Source organism: Equus przewalskii, chromosome 1 (genome assembly GCF_037783145.1).
Source record: "Equus przewalskii isolate Varuska chromosome 1, EquPr2, whole genome shotgun sequence".
Classification (NCBI taxonomy): Eukaryota; Metazoa; Chordata; class Mammalia; order Perissodactyla; family Equidae; genus Equus; species Equus przewalskii.
Window position 1 is genome coordinate 121,118,066 of NC_091831.1, and position 17,441 is coordinate 121,135,506.

The following is a 17,441-nucleotide window of genomic DNA, read 5'->3' on the forward strand; positions in this document are numbered from 1 at the left end:
TTGTCCATGTTCTCTGGATTGATTATTTCATCAAGTTCTCCTAACCTGAAGCCCTGGGAACTTCAATGACTGTACAGTATCCAAAATATTATAACTTATTTGCACATGTTCTCCCCCACCCCCAACCCAGGAGAAGCCTCAAAGCTTTTATTACTTTCTCAAAAGAGACTACAGCCCCCAAATGACAAGAACCAGTATTATTTTTAAAACTATATTTTGCTCAATGGTTTTTTCCTCCTGCTATACATGAGCAGCCCAACTTAGTAAATAAAATGAAACAAACTACTTGTGATTCATGCAATAGCAGATCTGATTTCAATTAAACAGAAAAAATAGTTTCTTCTAGAACATGAAAAGAAACATCCTTTTATCATTTTGATAATGGTGTTCCAACATATTTAATGGAAGTCCTCAGGTTGTAAATACTGAGAGCCTATAAACCAAACAAAGTATGTTTAAAATCTAGCTATGCTAAAACCAAGAATAAGCAACCAAAATACAAGGCGGTATATAATTAAGATCCATTTTAAATAGTTCCCTCACAGATTAAGCAACTATATGTGGGAATTATGCTAGTTAGCAGCAATGTTAATTGCTTTGAAGGAAAGAGGTGGACAACTATTTGCAATATGACGGGCTAAGTACGCAAGAGGTGGAAGGAGAATGCTAGAGAAGCACAGAAAACAGCAGTTGCTCTTCAAGAAGTCAAAATGACTTAATAGTAAATGTGGTAAGAATTCAGAAAATAAGGATATCCAGGGGGCATAACACAAGTCATATATGATGTACAGCATTGTACATGGGGTCTGAGAGCACAACCCCAGAATGAAATATTACTGATACTCTCTGAATTTGTGCAAAGCTATCATTCTTGAGAAGATTAAGGCCTGAATAGTCGAGGGCATCCCAATGGAGCATAGAGGAATAAGTACAGACATACAGAATGAAGTGAAAATATGGGAAGTTTTCAAAAGTCAGATAGAATAGCTTTGATGTGACAGAAACCACAAGGGTAGTGAAGGTAGATAAAATGAGTTGACATGATCAAAGTTAAGTTTAGGACAAATGTGTTACTAGAGTCCAGGAAGGCAGCGAGAAAACTATCTTGCAAAATGTCAGATTTACCTTTGGGTACCTAAGGCACTATTAATCCTACATGTCCAAAAAACAAGCTGAATCTTCCCTTTTAAGGTTCTTCCTTTTCCTATGTCTGTGTTTTAAAATTATCTTTGTGAAATAATACAATTCTAGAAAAGTGCATAAACATAAATGAGCAGCCCACGAACTGTTATAAAGCAAACACCTGTATATAACCACAACCCAGGACAAGAACTAGAACTAGTACTTCAGAAACCCTCCAAACATCCCTTCTCAGTAACAAGTTCCTCTTTCCCCAAGAGATAATCACTATCTTGTTTTTCTTTAGAGTTTTACCACCTAAATATGCATCCTTAAACAATATAGCTTAGTTGTGCCTGTTTTTCAATTTCATATAAACAGAATCATATAGGATATAGGTATTCTTTTGGATCTCGCTTCCTTTCACTCAGTATGATGGTTTTTAATACTCATCTATGTAGTCATTTGTACCTCTAGTTTATTTTTAATTGCTCAATAGTTATTATATATAATATACCATAATTATCTATCTATCTATTGACATTTGGGTTGTTTATGGGTTGGAGCTATTATGAATGCTGCTGCTATGAACATGCTTATATGTGACTTTCAATTCAGATGTGCATATTTCTTTCTACTGATATGAATTGTGTACACAGAAAATTGAAAGGAGTCTACAGATAAGTTGTTAAAATAAAGAAATATAAAAATAAATTTTATTATCTTTTTCTCTTAGCATTTACATGCATATCTCTGACCCAGTAATTCCAGTCCTAGGTATCCAGTCCTAGATACGCATGTAAATGCTAAGAGAAAAAGATAATAAAATTTATTTTTATATTTCTTTATTTTAACAACTTATCTGTAGACTCCTTTCCATTTTCTACATACACAATTCCTATCATCAGTGAATACTATTTGGCATCTCCCTTACAACCATTATACCTTATTTTTCTTGTTTGGTATACTACTGGTTTAGGAACATCTTCAGCATAACATTGAACAGAAGTAAAGATAACAGATATCCATGTCTAGAACTCCATCTAAAAGGGAAACCTTTCCAGCATTTCATCACGAACTATCCTATCTCCTACAGATGTTTTTATAGATTTATTAGATTAAGAAAGTTCTCTTTTGTGCCTAGTTTGCTAATCGTTTCTTTTTAAAATCATAAACGATCACTGATTTTTAGCAACTGCTCCTTTGCATCTACTGAAATATTTGCTCATTAATTTGTTCAAGTGACCAATCATACTGAATTGTTTCAGGTTAAACCAACCTAGCATTCCTGGGTTAAATCTGAGTTGGCCATGCTGAGGTATCATCCTTTCCATATTCAACCTGCAAATATTTTGGAGTTTTTTGTTTCTTTGTTTGCATCTACACACATGAAAGAAACTGGTAAGTAATTTTTCTGTAGGTTTTGGTATCAACATTGTGATAGCTTCATGAAGGTAAAGGAATCCTCTTTTTTTGCTTTCTAAAAGAATATAAGGTAGAGAGTAAAAGGCTGGAGTTACTGTCTCATTAGATGTTGGTAGAACTTTCCAGTATATCCATCTGAACTCACACTTTTCTTTATAGAAAATTTCACCTTATAGCTATACCCCCATACAAGTTTTCTTTCTGTTAATTTTTGTAAATTGAAAATTTCTAAGAACTTATCGGTGTTGTGCAAAATTTCAAATTCTGACATACTTACCTACAGTATCTTATAAATTTTGTTTGTTGTTTTAATATCCGCAGGATTCAAAGTGACTTTTTTTTTCATTCCTGATACTAATTATTTGTGCCTTCTTTTTTTTCTTGATTAATCTCACCACTGTGTCAATGTTATCAGTCTTAAAAAAAAAATCATCTTTTGGCTTCCTGATTCCCTCTATTGCATGTTTCTCTTCTATGTTATCGAATTCTACTCTGTTATTTTTCCTCATATTTTCTCTGAATTTATTTTGTTGCTCTTTTTCTATCTTGACACATCTAGCTCATGACTTGAAATTTTAAAGATAAATGCTTAGTTGATTACTTTCCTTATATATACATTTAAGGTTATAAACTCCAGTCTTCATTCAGCACAACTTGTGCTGCATTCCACAATTTTTCCCCTTAACATTCAAAAGGTAGCTTAAGTAACAATTATGAGTATTTGAAACTTCAATCAACACTGAGAGAACCTAAAACAAAATGCTGGCTTAAAAAAATACAGAGGTCAGGTACAATATAAAGCCATTTATATTAATTAAAAGCCGAGTTTATGAATACGTTTTCTATAAACACAGTATTCTAGGTTGGCATTTATTTTCTTTCAACCTACTGAGGTATCACCCTATTATCACTTCCACTGTTGCTGTTGAGAAGTCAGCTGTTCTCTAGAAGAATATAAGTATAATATACACTTTCTCTCTATATTTTTCCTCTATATCTACTATATATATATACATAGACAGACTTTGACTTTTTGAAAGCAATCTTTCTTGTATCTTACTGTTTTTATGATTTTCTCTTTATCTTTGCTGTTGTTTTTGTAGTTTTACTACGATGATTTAAAATGTGGATTTCTTTTTACCATATTTCATAAAATCTAAAATGCTTTGGTATTGAAATTTCATATCGTACCAAAAAGTGAAATGAGAAAATTTTCATATAAGTCAAAATTGCAATCTTGTTAGACTATCAGTCATTCAAATATTGCCTCTGCCCCATTCTCTCCTCTTTCTAAAACTCAATGAGACCTTCTCATTATATCCTCTATATTTCTTAATTTTGCTTATGTATTTTCCATCTTTCAGTGTATGTGTTTAATCCTGGATAGTGTTTTGATCCTGTAGTATACTAAACTTCTCTTTAGCGTTGTCCAGTCTGCTGTTAAACTAATTCCCTGAATTAATTTTACTTATTTGGCTTAATTATAGAAATTCTGTGTTTTTTCCAAATCTGTATGACAACTCATCCTTTCCAGTTCCCTGCTGATAGCATATCGATTTTAGTCTAGGTCCGACAATTCTAATACCTGAAGCCCCAAGTTAGTATGTTTTAATTAGAAAAACAATTTGAGGAAGCAGTTTGAGGCCCTAATGTTCTTTCCCTAGAAAAGATTTACATTTGCTTCGGTCAAGTGCCTGGGTACATTAACAGTCTGGCCCCATCTTAATCCAAGTTCAAGGACTGAAGTTTTCTGTGCTACCCAAATGACACAAATACTATGTTCAGTCTTCAGAAGAGCTCCGAGTTCAAGGCTTGAGGTTTTTTGGGCTACCCAGATGATATGAATACTATCTTTAGTCTTTAGAAGAGCTGGTTTACCTAATCCTCACTCTTTGTGGGCCTAAGACCCAACTTTTTTCCCTACTAACTAAAAGGCCAACAAAAATCACAGCTCCGACTCTCAGCTACCTCTTCTGGATCAGCATATACTTCCAGGGAAAGGCAGACTGGGATGCTTGGCTCATTTCTCTAGGATTCTTTTAGGCCTTAACCCTCTAATTCTTATTTTACTAATTCTTTTCTGTTACTGATTTTTTAAAAGATGTTTCATCCAGCTTTCTCTACTGAACTTAGTGGATGGAATAGTCTAAATTACCAGAAGTCTCCCAGAGTCTGCTATATTTTCTCTTAGTTGAAACTCCACCTCACCTCTCTTCCATCTACACTCTGCTTTCAATTAGCTGTCATCATCCTAAGTCAGGTCAACATTTTCCTTTTACGTGGATTATTAAATCAGTTTTCCAAATGGTTTTCCTGCTTCCAATCAGCTCATATTGTTACTAGATTTTTTTCCCTGAAATAATGCTCCTACATCACATTTTTCCATAAAACAATCCTCAAGGGATTCCTATTTAATAGAAAAAAAAGTCCAAATTCATTTGCTTATAATTCAAGATCCTGCATAATGTACTTCCTATTAAACCTGTCCAATCATTTCCCCTCTTTTCTTCACGTAGTCCAACCACTCTAAATCTCACTACTGTAAACTTTCCCCTCCACTTGCTTTCTGAACCTGAAATGCCCACATTCCCACAACCTCCTGCCCTTTCAAGTTCAATCAAATGCCATCTCATCAACAAATCCTTTCCCACCTAAATCAGAAACAATCTTTTACGTAGTCACATAACTCTTTAAGTACACTGGGGGTAAAAACTGTGCACACTGTTGTGTGTACTTCTTCATCACCAAACCTCTGCTTAATGTTGTACACACAGCTGATATTCAAAAACATTCTTGGGGCCAGCCCCACTGCCTAGCAGTTAAGTTTGGCATGCTCTGCTTCAGCAGCCTGGGTTCAGTCCTATATCACTCATTGGCAGCCATGCTGTGACAGCAACCCACATACAAAATGGAGGAAGACTGGCATGGATGTTAGCTGAGGGTGAATCCTCCTCAAACAAAAAAGAGGAAGATTAGTGACAGACGTTAGCTCAGTGCAAATCTTCCGTGGCAAAAAAAAAAATCTTGAAATTTACGTAGTGAGATAGCAGGGAGGCTAGGGACAACAGAATGGATAAAAGGAAAATAACTTCAGATGAGGTAACTACGAGAGAAAATTGCTCCAGTTCTTACAGCTAATAGGTGATGAAGCAGAGATCTCACATTCTTAACCACTAAAGTATAATAAGATGATACATTTGCAGCTTTTCATACATCGTTCCCCAATAATACCTGAATTATTTAAATAGGAAAAAAAACACTAATCTGCAGAAGAAGAGTAATGAATGCCATCATGAAAGCCAGGTTTCTAATAAACCTAACTTGCTTTCACATCTCAGAAGTTAATTGTGAAACAATATATTATTACTAACGTGGCTAAAAGATCTATACTATCATAACATACAAGTGCTAACTCTAGTACCTATTCACCAAATGAGTATTAATGCTTCATTAGAATGAAAAGTGGAAAGCTATTTGCAACATAGTCTAAGAAAGATTGAAATCAGTCTACAAAACCCTTTGATTGTACCTGTCCATTAAAAGTAGCGAGTCATCAACCACCTATATTTCCCCTTACCTCAAACATGCTAGTTAACTTGTTAACACCCACCTTACATACTATCAACTAAAATGAGTTTTTAAAATTTATTAAAACAAACCTGTAAGGAAAAAAATCGGTATTGCAGGAGAGAAAATACTGACTTTCCACTTGTTACCAACTCTAAAGGAGATTGATTTGGGGGATTTTGTCTCTTAACTCCTGTCCAACCGAAATCTGATTTACATGCACATCATAATTTCAATGAAAGTTCTACTACAGAAAAGAAAATCTAGAAATGGCTGAATTTAATTAAAGTATTTACTAAACACTGACTATAAATTATAAGTTGTGTTATGGACTAGGAATGAAAAAAGAATAAGACAGTTTCTGCACAAAGAACTCTAACAGAAGTGAAATATTAAATCAAATACATATTAAGGTGAAAGGAAGGAGTGATTAACTGTCTTGACAAATAAGACAGCCATCTTAGAAGTAAAGCTGAAGTTGGGTTTTGAAGGACAACTAGGAAAAAGGACAATAAGGAAAGCACGCCATGCATAGGCCAATGACAGTACAATTCCCAAGGTATTCCCTAGAAATGTGCAGCTAACAGCCTACACCGATACCCACAGAAGCCCAATGTCAGACAAAACAACACAGGCAAAGTTGAGGTGACACAAAAATGAAATTTGTTGACCACCTTAAAAGCTTCGTACAACTAAGGAGTAACATAAGAACAGAAATAAAGAGAAGATGCCAGAAAAGCAGAGAAGCTGGATTTTTAAAAAGTCTTGTCTTGTCATAAGAAGAAAGGGAAGAAGGAACAACTCACTTTCCCAGTCTCTCCTGCTGGGAGGATTCACGGTGATCTAGAGTTTATAAAAAGCATAATACTTGAAGAAGGCTCAACGAGCAATTCATTCCATCAAAAGGCTAAGGAGATGTCCAGCTTTCAGAGACTCCAAAAGTAGAAATGTTACTTGTGGTATCACATGCCCAATATCTGATTATATGAGCTGTGATGCCTGTATCCAATGTCAGCAGCAACAGTGCTGCCACTAAAATAGTTTGACACCGTGATTTTGGCATTTTCCTGGATGCACAGACTTCATGCCTGATTCTCAATCTAATGTCTTTTTCTCTTAACCTCTTAAAGTTCCTTTATAACTAAAAACCCTGACTGATATACCAGGAAAGGAGGAGAAGGTTCAAGGTATGATAGATGAAATAATGGAAGCAACATCCCACAAAAATTATGATAGGATCAAAGCCCAAAAGGAAAGACTGGCCTTAAAAGAAGTAGAAGGACAGATAGAGTTGTTGCTGCACTTCTGATTCTCTGATTTGCTCTGTTTTGCTTCATCTGGAGGAGGATGAGAAGGAATCTAGCAAATAGAGAAAATTCTATTTAATTTGTAAAACAGAAGAGAAATTAACATACAGAGTAAAAAAGCAGAAGGCTGCATAAGAAAGAAAATAGCAACGGTCTGGAAAGCTGCTATGAGAAATAAGAGACCAAAAGTTAAAATGGTCCCTTCTCCACTAGCCCGTCTCCACTTTCATCAAAATGTATTTTTAAAAAGAATACACTGCTCATTTTTAGTGTCAGGACAAATTTGTTTAAACTATGGACTAGAAGTCCAGGAGCAAATAAGAGAAATTATTGGCAAGAATCTATTTCTACCTCTATTGCCTTCACTGGACCATGAGCTCCTCCTCCAGGGCAGGGACTACAGCTCACTAATGAATGAGAGAGAAGAAACACCAACATGCTTTGGAAATGAGAAAAGAAAGCAAAGAGAGGATGAAAATGGAGATATTTCACAATTTTGACTAGGGTAAGATTTATCTTTAAGTATGTCAAAATGAACAAATGATACTTGAATAAATTCTGTGTTACCAATGGGAAAGTAAGATGTTTTTTAAAGCCCATACAACAAAATTTATTGGCCATATTGTCTACCTTTTCTTGTGATTCCTGGGATCCCAAATAATTACAAAATTATCATAGGGGCAATCTTCATTTTTATACTCAAGAATTGGGAGTTGCGTTGTCACTGAAGCTAAGCCTCCTTAAATTCTGTGTTACTTTTCATATTCCAAGGATGTGGGGGGATGAAAAGGGGCCTGGGTATTGGTATTTTTTAAGTTCTCAGGTGATTCTAATGTACAACTACTTTAATAGTTTATCATTGGTTCTCTTGGGTTTCCTGGGTAGATGGTTACATTTCCTCATAAAATTTCTCCTTTTTTTCCCTTTATGAAAGTGTTTTCATTTCAAATAAGTGCTTATTTTCTTAATTAAACAGGCATTTTGTTATTATAAAGCTTTTCTGTGATTGAGGAAAATTCAAAGAATACATAAAAGTATAAAGAAGAATCTAAAATAATTCATAATCCTCCCATCTCCAAAACAATCTTTATATCACTTATTTAATTTTCCATGTATTATTTATCAGAACTTCCAATACATTTAAACGGTGGTGATAGCCAGTAACTCTGATTTTAATGGGCATGCTTGTAATGTTTTAAAATTAAGTACAATTTTCCTCTAGAATATTATTAGTTGATACCCTTTATTAAGCTGAGAAATTACCTTCTTAGTTAACTAAAAAAAATTTTTTCTAAACCATGGGTAAATGCACAACATTATTAAATACATTACTAGCATTTATTATAATTACTTTTTGGTTCCTCTTCATAACCTATTAAAGTAGTAAATGGTATAGATGAGTTTTTTCACAATGGTGACCTATTCTCACATTCCTAGGAGAAATCCTACTAGATCATTAAGTCTTTCAATTCAGCTAAGTTTTATTTTATTTATGAATTCAACAGCTGTGTTCCTAATAAAGATGGTTTTCTTATGATTTGTCAAATTTTGTAACCAGGGTTATTCCGATTTGGCTAACATGAACTAATGATGTCCTAACTTTTTCTACATTGTGAAATTATTTTCAGTAGGAACTGGCAGTTCCTTGAAGGCTTATTAGATAGAACTTGCCCATAAAATCTTCTACTACTTTTAAGGTAAGGAGAGAGACCTTTTAGTATATTTACTACATTTTGCCATGGTTATTTTTCAACAATTTCTTAGGGGACAATTTAGGTAATCTCCATTTCTAAGCTTTCAAATGTATTGGTAAAAGTGGTAGACAGTATTCATTTATAATTTTGAAATATTTTTCCTATCTGTAATTACGCATTATTCTCAGTGTTGTTTATTTGTGCCCTTTCTCCCTACCCCCATCACATTTGCCAATTTATTTTCCCCTTTTTCCAAAATAAACTTTGCTTTTTTTAGAGCAATTTTAAGCTCAGAGCAAAATGAGCAGGAAGTACAGAGCACTCCCATATACACCTTGCTCCCACACACACACAACCTCCCCCACTATCAACATCTCCTATCAGAGTGGTACATTTGACACAATCAGTGAACCTACATTAGGGTTTACTTTTGGTGTTCTACATTCTATGGGTTCAGACAAATGCATAGTGACATATATCCACGACAACAGTTTCATACAGAATAGTTTTACCACCCTAAAAATCCTTTTGCTCAACATATTCATCCTTCCCTCTCCCTAACCCCTGGCAACCACTGATATTTTTACTGTCTCCGTAGTTTTACCTTTTCCAGAATATCATATAGTATGTAGCCTTTTCATATTGGCTTCCTCACTTAGTAATATGCATTTAAGGTCCCTCCATGTCTTTTCATGCCTTGATAGCTCATTTCTTTTTAGCACTAAATAATATTCGATTGTCTGGATATACTACAGTTTATTCATCCATTCACCTACTGAAGGACATCTTGATTGCTTCCAAGTTTTAGCAATTATGAATAAAGACGCTCTGAGCATCCATGCGCAGGTTTCAGTATGAATGTAAGTTTTCAACTCATTTGGGTAATACCAAGAAGCATGACTGCTGGATCATATGCTAAGAGTATGTTTAGTTTCCTAAGAAGCTGCCAAACTGGAAGCAAAGTGGCTGTACCATTTTGCATCCCCACCAGCAATGAATGAGAGTTCCTGTTGTTCCACATCCTCATCAGTACGTGATGGTGTTAGTGTTTTGGATTTTGGCCATTCTAATAGGTGTACAGTGATATTTTGTTTTAATTAGCAATGCCCTAAGGATAAATCATTTGATTATCTCTTCATATGCTTATTTGACATCTGTATATCTTCTTTGGTGAAGTGTCTGTTCAGGTTTTTGCCCACTTTTCAATTGGGTTGTTTCCAGTTTTAAGAGTTCTTTGTATATTTTGGATAACAGTCCTTAATCAGATATCTTTTGCAAATATTTTCTCCCAGTCTGTGGCTTGTCTTCTCATTCTCTTGATACTGCCCCCTTTAAAAATCCATTTCAAGAGCCAGTCTGGATGGCCTAGCGGTTAAAGTTTTGTGTGCTCTGCTTTGGCGGCCCAGGTTCGGTTCCTGGGCATGGAAACACACTACTCGTATGTCAGTGGCCATGCTGTGGAAGCAGCCCATGTAGAAGAACTAGAAGGACTTACAACTAGAATATACAATGGGGTTTGTGGAGAAAAAAAACAGAGAGAAGAAGATTGGCAAAGATGTTAGCTCAGGGCAAATCTTTCCCAGCAAAAAAAAAAAGCCATTTCAAAATCTCTTTTTGTTTCATTTATTTATTTTTGTTCTCTATTTCATTATGTTGCTTTTATCTTAAAATACCTATTCTTTTCTCTTTGGGTTTATTTTTCTAACTTCCTAGTTGAAAGGCTTAGTTTGTTCTCTACCTCTTCTTTTTCTTAAAGATACTAAGACTGTAAATATCCCTGTACCTCTTCAGCCACATCCAACATTTGTATTCTCATTACTTAATTCTGGTTATTAAAATAATTTCATTTTTGGATTCTAAGGGTTATCTGGAAGTATGAAAATAGAATGTATAGCAATTTTTCTTGGAATTTATTATAGCCTAGAATGTGACCAATTTGAAAATAATATACCGTGAAGGGTACCAAATACCAACACATATTTTAAATCCTGTTTATTTCTTGATAAACAGTCCAGAAAAAAAAGGTAGTGTAAGAATAGTTATATGCCAAGAGAGATAACAAAGAGACAGCATTCACAAAACAAGAATAAAATTACTAAAATGACAAAGTTGGATACTGTTGAAATAATTCAAGATGCCTAAGGGGCCGGCCTCAGGGCTGAGTGGTTAAGTTTGTGCGCTCGGCTTCAGCGGCCCAGGGTTTCACCGATTAGGATCCTGGGCGCGGACATGGCAGAGCTCACGAGGCCCTGCTGAGGCGGCGTCCCACATAGCACAACCAGAAGGACCTAGAACTAGAGTGTACAACTATGTACTGGGGGGCTTTGGGAAGAAGCAGAAGAAGAAGAAGAAAAAAAAGACTAGCAACAGATGTTAGCTCAGGTGCCAATCTTTAAAAAAAAGAGGGCTAAATAGCACAATGGATGCAGAAAGAAAAGAAACTTGGTGAATTAACGGTAAACCTGAGGACCTTTCACAGACCAGAGTAGAAAGACAAAGATGATAAGCATGAAAGAAGCATTTTAAAAAAAGTTAAAAGACTTAGGAAAGAGATCCACAAGTTTCAACATATGACTAACAGGAATTCCAGAAAGCATCAAGAGAACGGAAAAAAGGTAATATTGAAGAAATAACAGTTAAGAATTCCCCAAAACCAAAAACATGAGTCCTCAGACTTAAAAGACCCAACCTGCTGTTTTCAAAACCCATCCCAATATTTCAGAATATTAAGGATTTCTCTTAGAGCACTCAAAATGTATCACATATGAAATGACTTAAATGACTAAAGAATATATTCTAGAAGAAAACAGGTAAATTTGGAGAAAACAAATGCAAGATTTTTTGGTGGTATGCAAGAAACAAATCGCAAAAAAAGAAAAGTAAATATACTGATAGCAAAAATGCTTAATAAAACATGAAAAATTCATGGGGCCGGCCACGTGGCCGAGTGGTTAAGTTCGTGCACTCCACTTTGGCGGCCCAGGGTTTCACCAGTTCAGATCCTGGGCGTGGACATGGCACCACTCGTCAGACCACGTTGAGGTGGCATCCCACATGCCACAACTAGAAGGACTCACAACTAAACAAAATATAAAACTATATACTTGGGGAATTTGGGGAGAAAAAGCAGGAAAAAAAATGAAAAATTCAAATATTATCAACTTACCAAGGTGAGAGGAGAAGAGGAAAGGACAGAAAAGTATGCTACAGTTTTTGTCTTGTGCAGGGCATGGACATAAATATTGTAATAAAATTACAGTTTCACGTATGCACATACAAATTGTAAGGGTGACCACTAAAAAAGCTGAAATAAAATACATAACTTTGAAATTACGGGGGGTGAGGGGGACGGGACTTGATCAAGCCAACAAAATAACCAAATAGAAAATATGATAAATTTAAAGCACAACTTACAATAGCATTAGTTAAATCTAAATATATTAGTACTTATAAAATAAAGTACAGCAGTGCTAATACCAGACAACATAGGATATAATGTGAAACTCATTAAATGAGACAAAAAGATATTACATATTGATTTAAAAAATATTATTTAAAGACTTATAGGTACCTACTAACACATCCTCAGAATATATAAAAAAACTGAAATTACAAGGAGAAACTGAAAATTCGCACACAGAAGTTTCCCAGAAGCCGTTTATTTTTTAATTCAAACTTACCACTCTTAAGTATTTAATTGAAAAACACTTTCAGCAGTGTCAACAGTTACAGGACAAAATTCAGAACGCCTTTGAAGAAATACATTAATAAGAAACAAATTGGAAATAAGTCTAGTTCGCTAGAAAAGTAACAGATGTAAACAATGAAAACTCCTTCGTCTAACAGAGGTGTCATAAAATAAGTCTGAAAACAAATGTTACCAAAATTAAGAACTATTACTGACTTCAAAAAGATGGTCAGGTTCATGAGGGGAAAAACAAATCACACTAGTCAAGGAGCATTTTATTCTTCATGAACCCCAGGAAAGCTGGATAGTACACGTTTAAGAACATAAACTTAAAAGTCCAACAAACCTGAGTTTGAGTGCTAACTCCCTGTGACTGAGATAAATACATTAAGCTCCAAGCCTTAAATGAGGATAATAGTTTCTAGCCCCATAAAACTATCAGGAAGATAAAATGAAATAATGCCTGACACAAAGGGCTGAATAATTGATAACTATTATTGTTAATATCAAGTTGTAGTTGGGGTGCAAGGTGTGAGAAATTGGGTAATATTCTTGGTATTATTACAATCTGTTTTACAAGTGCTTTCAATTTTAAAATCAAATGGGAAATATTTTCCACTTGTTTCTCATAATATTTGGGGTCTCGGTTGCCAACAAAAACTAGTTGTCATTTTTTATTAAAATTAGGATTGCTAATTTTAGGCTGAAAGATCTAAATACAGGCTGTCACCCTAACCACCTTAACAAGTGCTCCAAACTTCCAATCTAAGGAAGAGAAAAAGATTAAGAATGGCATTAATACTGTCATCCTCCAGTCCCAGTAATTTCTTCTCTGTTAGAACTAGAAACATTTTCAAAGAGAAAATATAAAAAACACCCAACAGAATACAATCCTGCACTGAAGCCAGAGAACAAGTCTCAGCAGCTGTTTTGGTGGCCAGGATTGCCTGAGCAACTTTTTAATTTTGTTTTTAGTGAATAAATGTTATTAATATGCCTAACATAAGATTTAAAAGTTTATGGGCAAGAAATTTTTAAGCAATTAAAGGAATAACTTTCTCACGTCTTCCAAGAAAGTATCAAGCACTTTTTTTTTAACCTACTTTTAGTTCTTGGTACTTAAGAGGTTATATTGTAGAAGATACTAAAGTAGAGCCCCCCGACCTCATCACCAAAGTAAAATAAGAAACATTAAGCCCGTTCCCTTAACACTAAGTTTACTGCACAATTATAGATGAGGGATACAAGAAATTAACGCAGATACTACTTGCACATTGGTTTCTTCACATACTGGCATATAAATCAATTCCTTACTTGCTTTTTGTAAATTCAGTTCAGAGGCTGTGTTACTTCTAAGTACAAAGCTGACAACAGAGTTCCTTACCTTTCCATTAGCTTCTCTTTATCCCAATTGAAGTGGCTAAGGAGTATTCTTGTGATAGTTGCTGGATTCTAAAGAAGGGGGGGAAAAAAAGTCATTTTAAGGTAACAGCACTTATTGACATTTAGTGCATTTTTAGGTTGAATTTAAATTTCTATAACACCCCACCCAAATTTCCTTTCCTAAGATACTCCTTTATTCCTCTAAGAAAACAGAAAATTTTAATTATAAGGTCAAGACTATTTAAAAAGCTTGCCACACTAATGTCTCATGTTTCTATGGGATCCTAAAGCAGAATTCAAAATAAGCCAAAAAGAAATTAAATGAAAAATTGCTGTATTATATCAAGCACTAATTAAAATTAACTTTTTTGCAATAAAGATTAAACAGACTGCCACATCGGAATACCGTTAATCAATAAAATTTCCACCATCTTATGTACTGAATGGTTCAAACGAGTCCAAACTAGTTTTAAGTCAGAAGCTCCTTCAGAGATATTTAATGAAAATGAAAAATATCTGTACTGTGTAATAATTTATAAAATATAATCTTAGGTTGCTATTTCATTTCTAAGAACAAAGGTTAACACCACGAAATACACCCAAAGTTTACTGCCCTGTTATTCAATGCTGTCACAAATATTTCCATTTCCCATGAAACTAGTGAGCTTAATATTTGGGTACAGAATGTGAACTTAAAATGCAATCAAGTCTAAGAGATGGACTAAGCCTAACTCATTCAACGATACTAGAGCTAGTTACAATGTCAGAAGTGGAACTCAAAACTGCTTATTTTATTTCATGTATAATTTTATTACATTAAATATTTCAAAAAAAGTCTCCATACATAAAACAACTTTTATTTCACCATAGTTAGACCACAGTATTAGTTAACAACAGATTTAGTTTAAAAGTAATTCTCTATAAAAATAATGTCATGAAAGAAATCTCTATCAATTATTCTCAATAATACCATTTGTCACAGAAAAATTCATACATTTATATCCTCCAAAAAAGTCAAAAAATGCAGACAGGATAACTCTCATCCACCCACTCCAGGTACATTTTGCTAATCCATCTAGGTACTCCTTACTTCTCGGACCCAGACTCCCGTAAGAATCTTCCTTTAACACAGCACTCCAGAAACAAGACACCAATCTATAAGAGCTAATATGTGAAAAGAAGTCTCTTAACTGATCCTAAGTTATGTTTATTTGTAAAGAATATTTAGACACTGTTGTGTCCAGCTATCCCCTAGAAATGCGACTCAACAATTTATTTAAAAAACAAACAAAAACTCTGAATTTGGTAATAGATTTTCACAATAGCATTTGCCTACAATTGAAATAGTTAGTCACTTAGATTTAGTCATATGTAAAATAAGGGCAATACCGCTATCATTTGGGGGAATTAACTCTAGTAGTATCTACTAGAATTGTGAGGCTGTAACTTGGTGGTACCCAATATACTACATTCTCTGCCACTACCCAGAGTGCTTGGGGAAAAATATTCCAAGAATTGGTAAAAGTCTCAACTTGCAAAGAGAAAAAAGGAAGAGGACGGGAAATGTCCTCTCTGACTTGATGGTGCCAGTGTCTTTTCTGTGTTTTATTGAGTTCCAGTATCAAAAATTGGGTCCATCCAAAGGTTCCCAAACTTGTTATTGGTTTATCAAAAATTACTATGGAAAGGTCTGTTAAAACACAGATTCTCAGGCTCCACTCCCATATTTTTATTTAATAGGTTTGGGGCAGGGCCTCCCCAAAGGGGCGTTAATCATCAAAGGGATTCAGAAAATCAGACCAGCAGTCCCCCAGGGTAAAGAAAACATGACTTCTTTTCTATTTTTTAGCTCATCCTTCAAAAGTTTCTGTGTACGTATATACGTTTGTTTAATAATATGTATACAATACTAGAGGTACATACTCCAAGGTTTTACCCAATAGGATATTACTGAAAAAATCTGTCTAAACCACACTGGCATGATAATGCCAAAATATCTATGCCAGAGCTCTATGCTATCTATGGGGCAGGGGATATTTCATAATACTAACTAAATAAATATATTCAGGTTACTATTTCAGTGCAACTGACTCAAGTCATTTATGTGCACTGCATATGCAGAAAGCTGATGGGGGAATAGTATTTACTGTGCATCTACTGTATGCCAGGCCCCTGTATACCTTATATACCTCATTTAATTCTCAAAGCACTCTGTAAGGTAAATATACTTACTTTCCATACTATGACTGGGTTGCAAAAGGTTACAAAAGTTACCCAATATCATGCAGCTAATTAAGTGGAATAGTTGTGAATTCTAGCTTAGAACAATCTGGATCTAATATTCCTTGGATCATTCTATGTAGTAGAACCTAAAGGAAAATTAAGGATCTCATTTAGTCATGTCCAAATATCCTTCGCATCCTCCACCAAAGGGTAATTCAGGGCAGGATGAGGAGGGGATGGCAGACAGCTAAGAGGAACAAGGGAGATTTCTGAGGGCTGAAAATATTCTACTTCTTGAATGTGACGGCTAGTTATATGAGGGAAAACATTTATCAAAAACTATACACTTAAAAATGGGCACACTGAGTCATATAAAAGTTATACATCAATAATGTTGACTTATTTAAAAACAAAACAATCCGGCTTCTGGTCCTGGCCAAGATGAAGCAATAACCTCACTGTAGCATTTCTCTCTCCTACTTATTGCAATTAAAAACTGGACAGAACACAACAGAGTACTCCGAAAATTAACTAACAGCAGGAATATTAGGGAGGAAAGTGAAGAACAACAAATAAGGTAGTGGTGGGTATCCTGTTTGATCTTTTCCTTTATTTCCTGGCTTTGACCCAAGGGTGGGTCAATTAGGGAAAACTGTTGTAGTAGGCAGGATCAGCAAAAGCTGAGAGAAGTACACGTTTTTAGTTAGACAACTAGGGCAAAAGGGTCCTGAAAAATAAGAGTTTTTTTCTTTTTCTCTTGTTTCTCTGGGCCCTGTCTCAAGGCCAGTCCCAGCCATGAAACTAAACTGCTACAGAGTGATCCCAGAAAACCACAAGAGAAAACTCATCACTCTGAATAAAGGAATCAGAAAGAGGGCCCCTGTTGTGAAAAGAAGAGTTATGAGGGAATCCCTATAATTTTCTTTTCTTTTTTTCTCTTGCCACTTCACCTCAAGGCACGACAGGCAGGAAACTAAAACTGAAAGAACTCCATGCTTCTGGCTAGAGAAATGAAGAAAGGATCTCTGGGAGCCA

The 17,441-nt window shown here is 35.0% G+C and overlaps 1 protein-coding gene across 4 annotated transcripts in view; it reads right to left on the minus strand.

Moving 5' to 3' along the window:
• Window positions 1-17,441, minus strand: part of LOC103555466 (E3 ubiquitin-protein ligase ARIH1) — a 188,513-nt gene that overhangs the window by 127,936 nt on the left and 43,136 nt on the right. For all 4 annotated transcript variants that reach the window (XR_011527008.1, XM_070575522.1, XM_070575532.1 and 1 more), the window contains one exon: window positions 14,185-14,252. Coding sequence is in view for 3 of the 4 variants with exons in the window: in XM_070575522.1 (XP_070431623.1) it covers window positions 14,185-14,252 (68 nt within the window). In the remaining variant the exon portion in view is untranslated. The remainder of the gene's footprint in view (window positions 1-14,184; window positions 14,253-17,441) is intronic.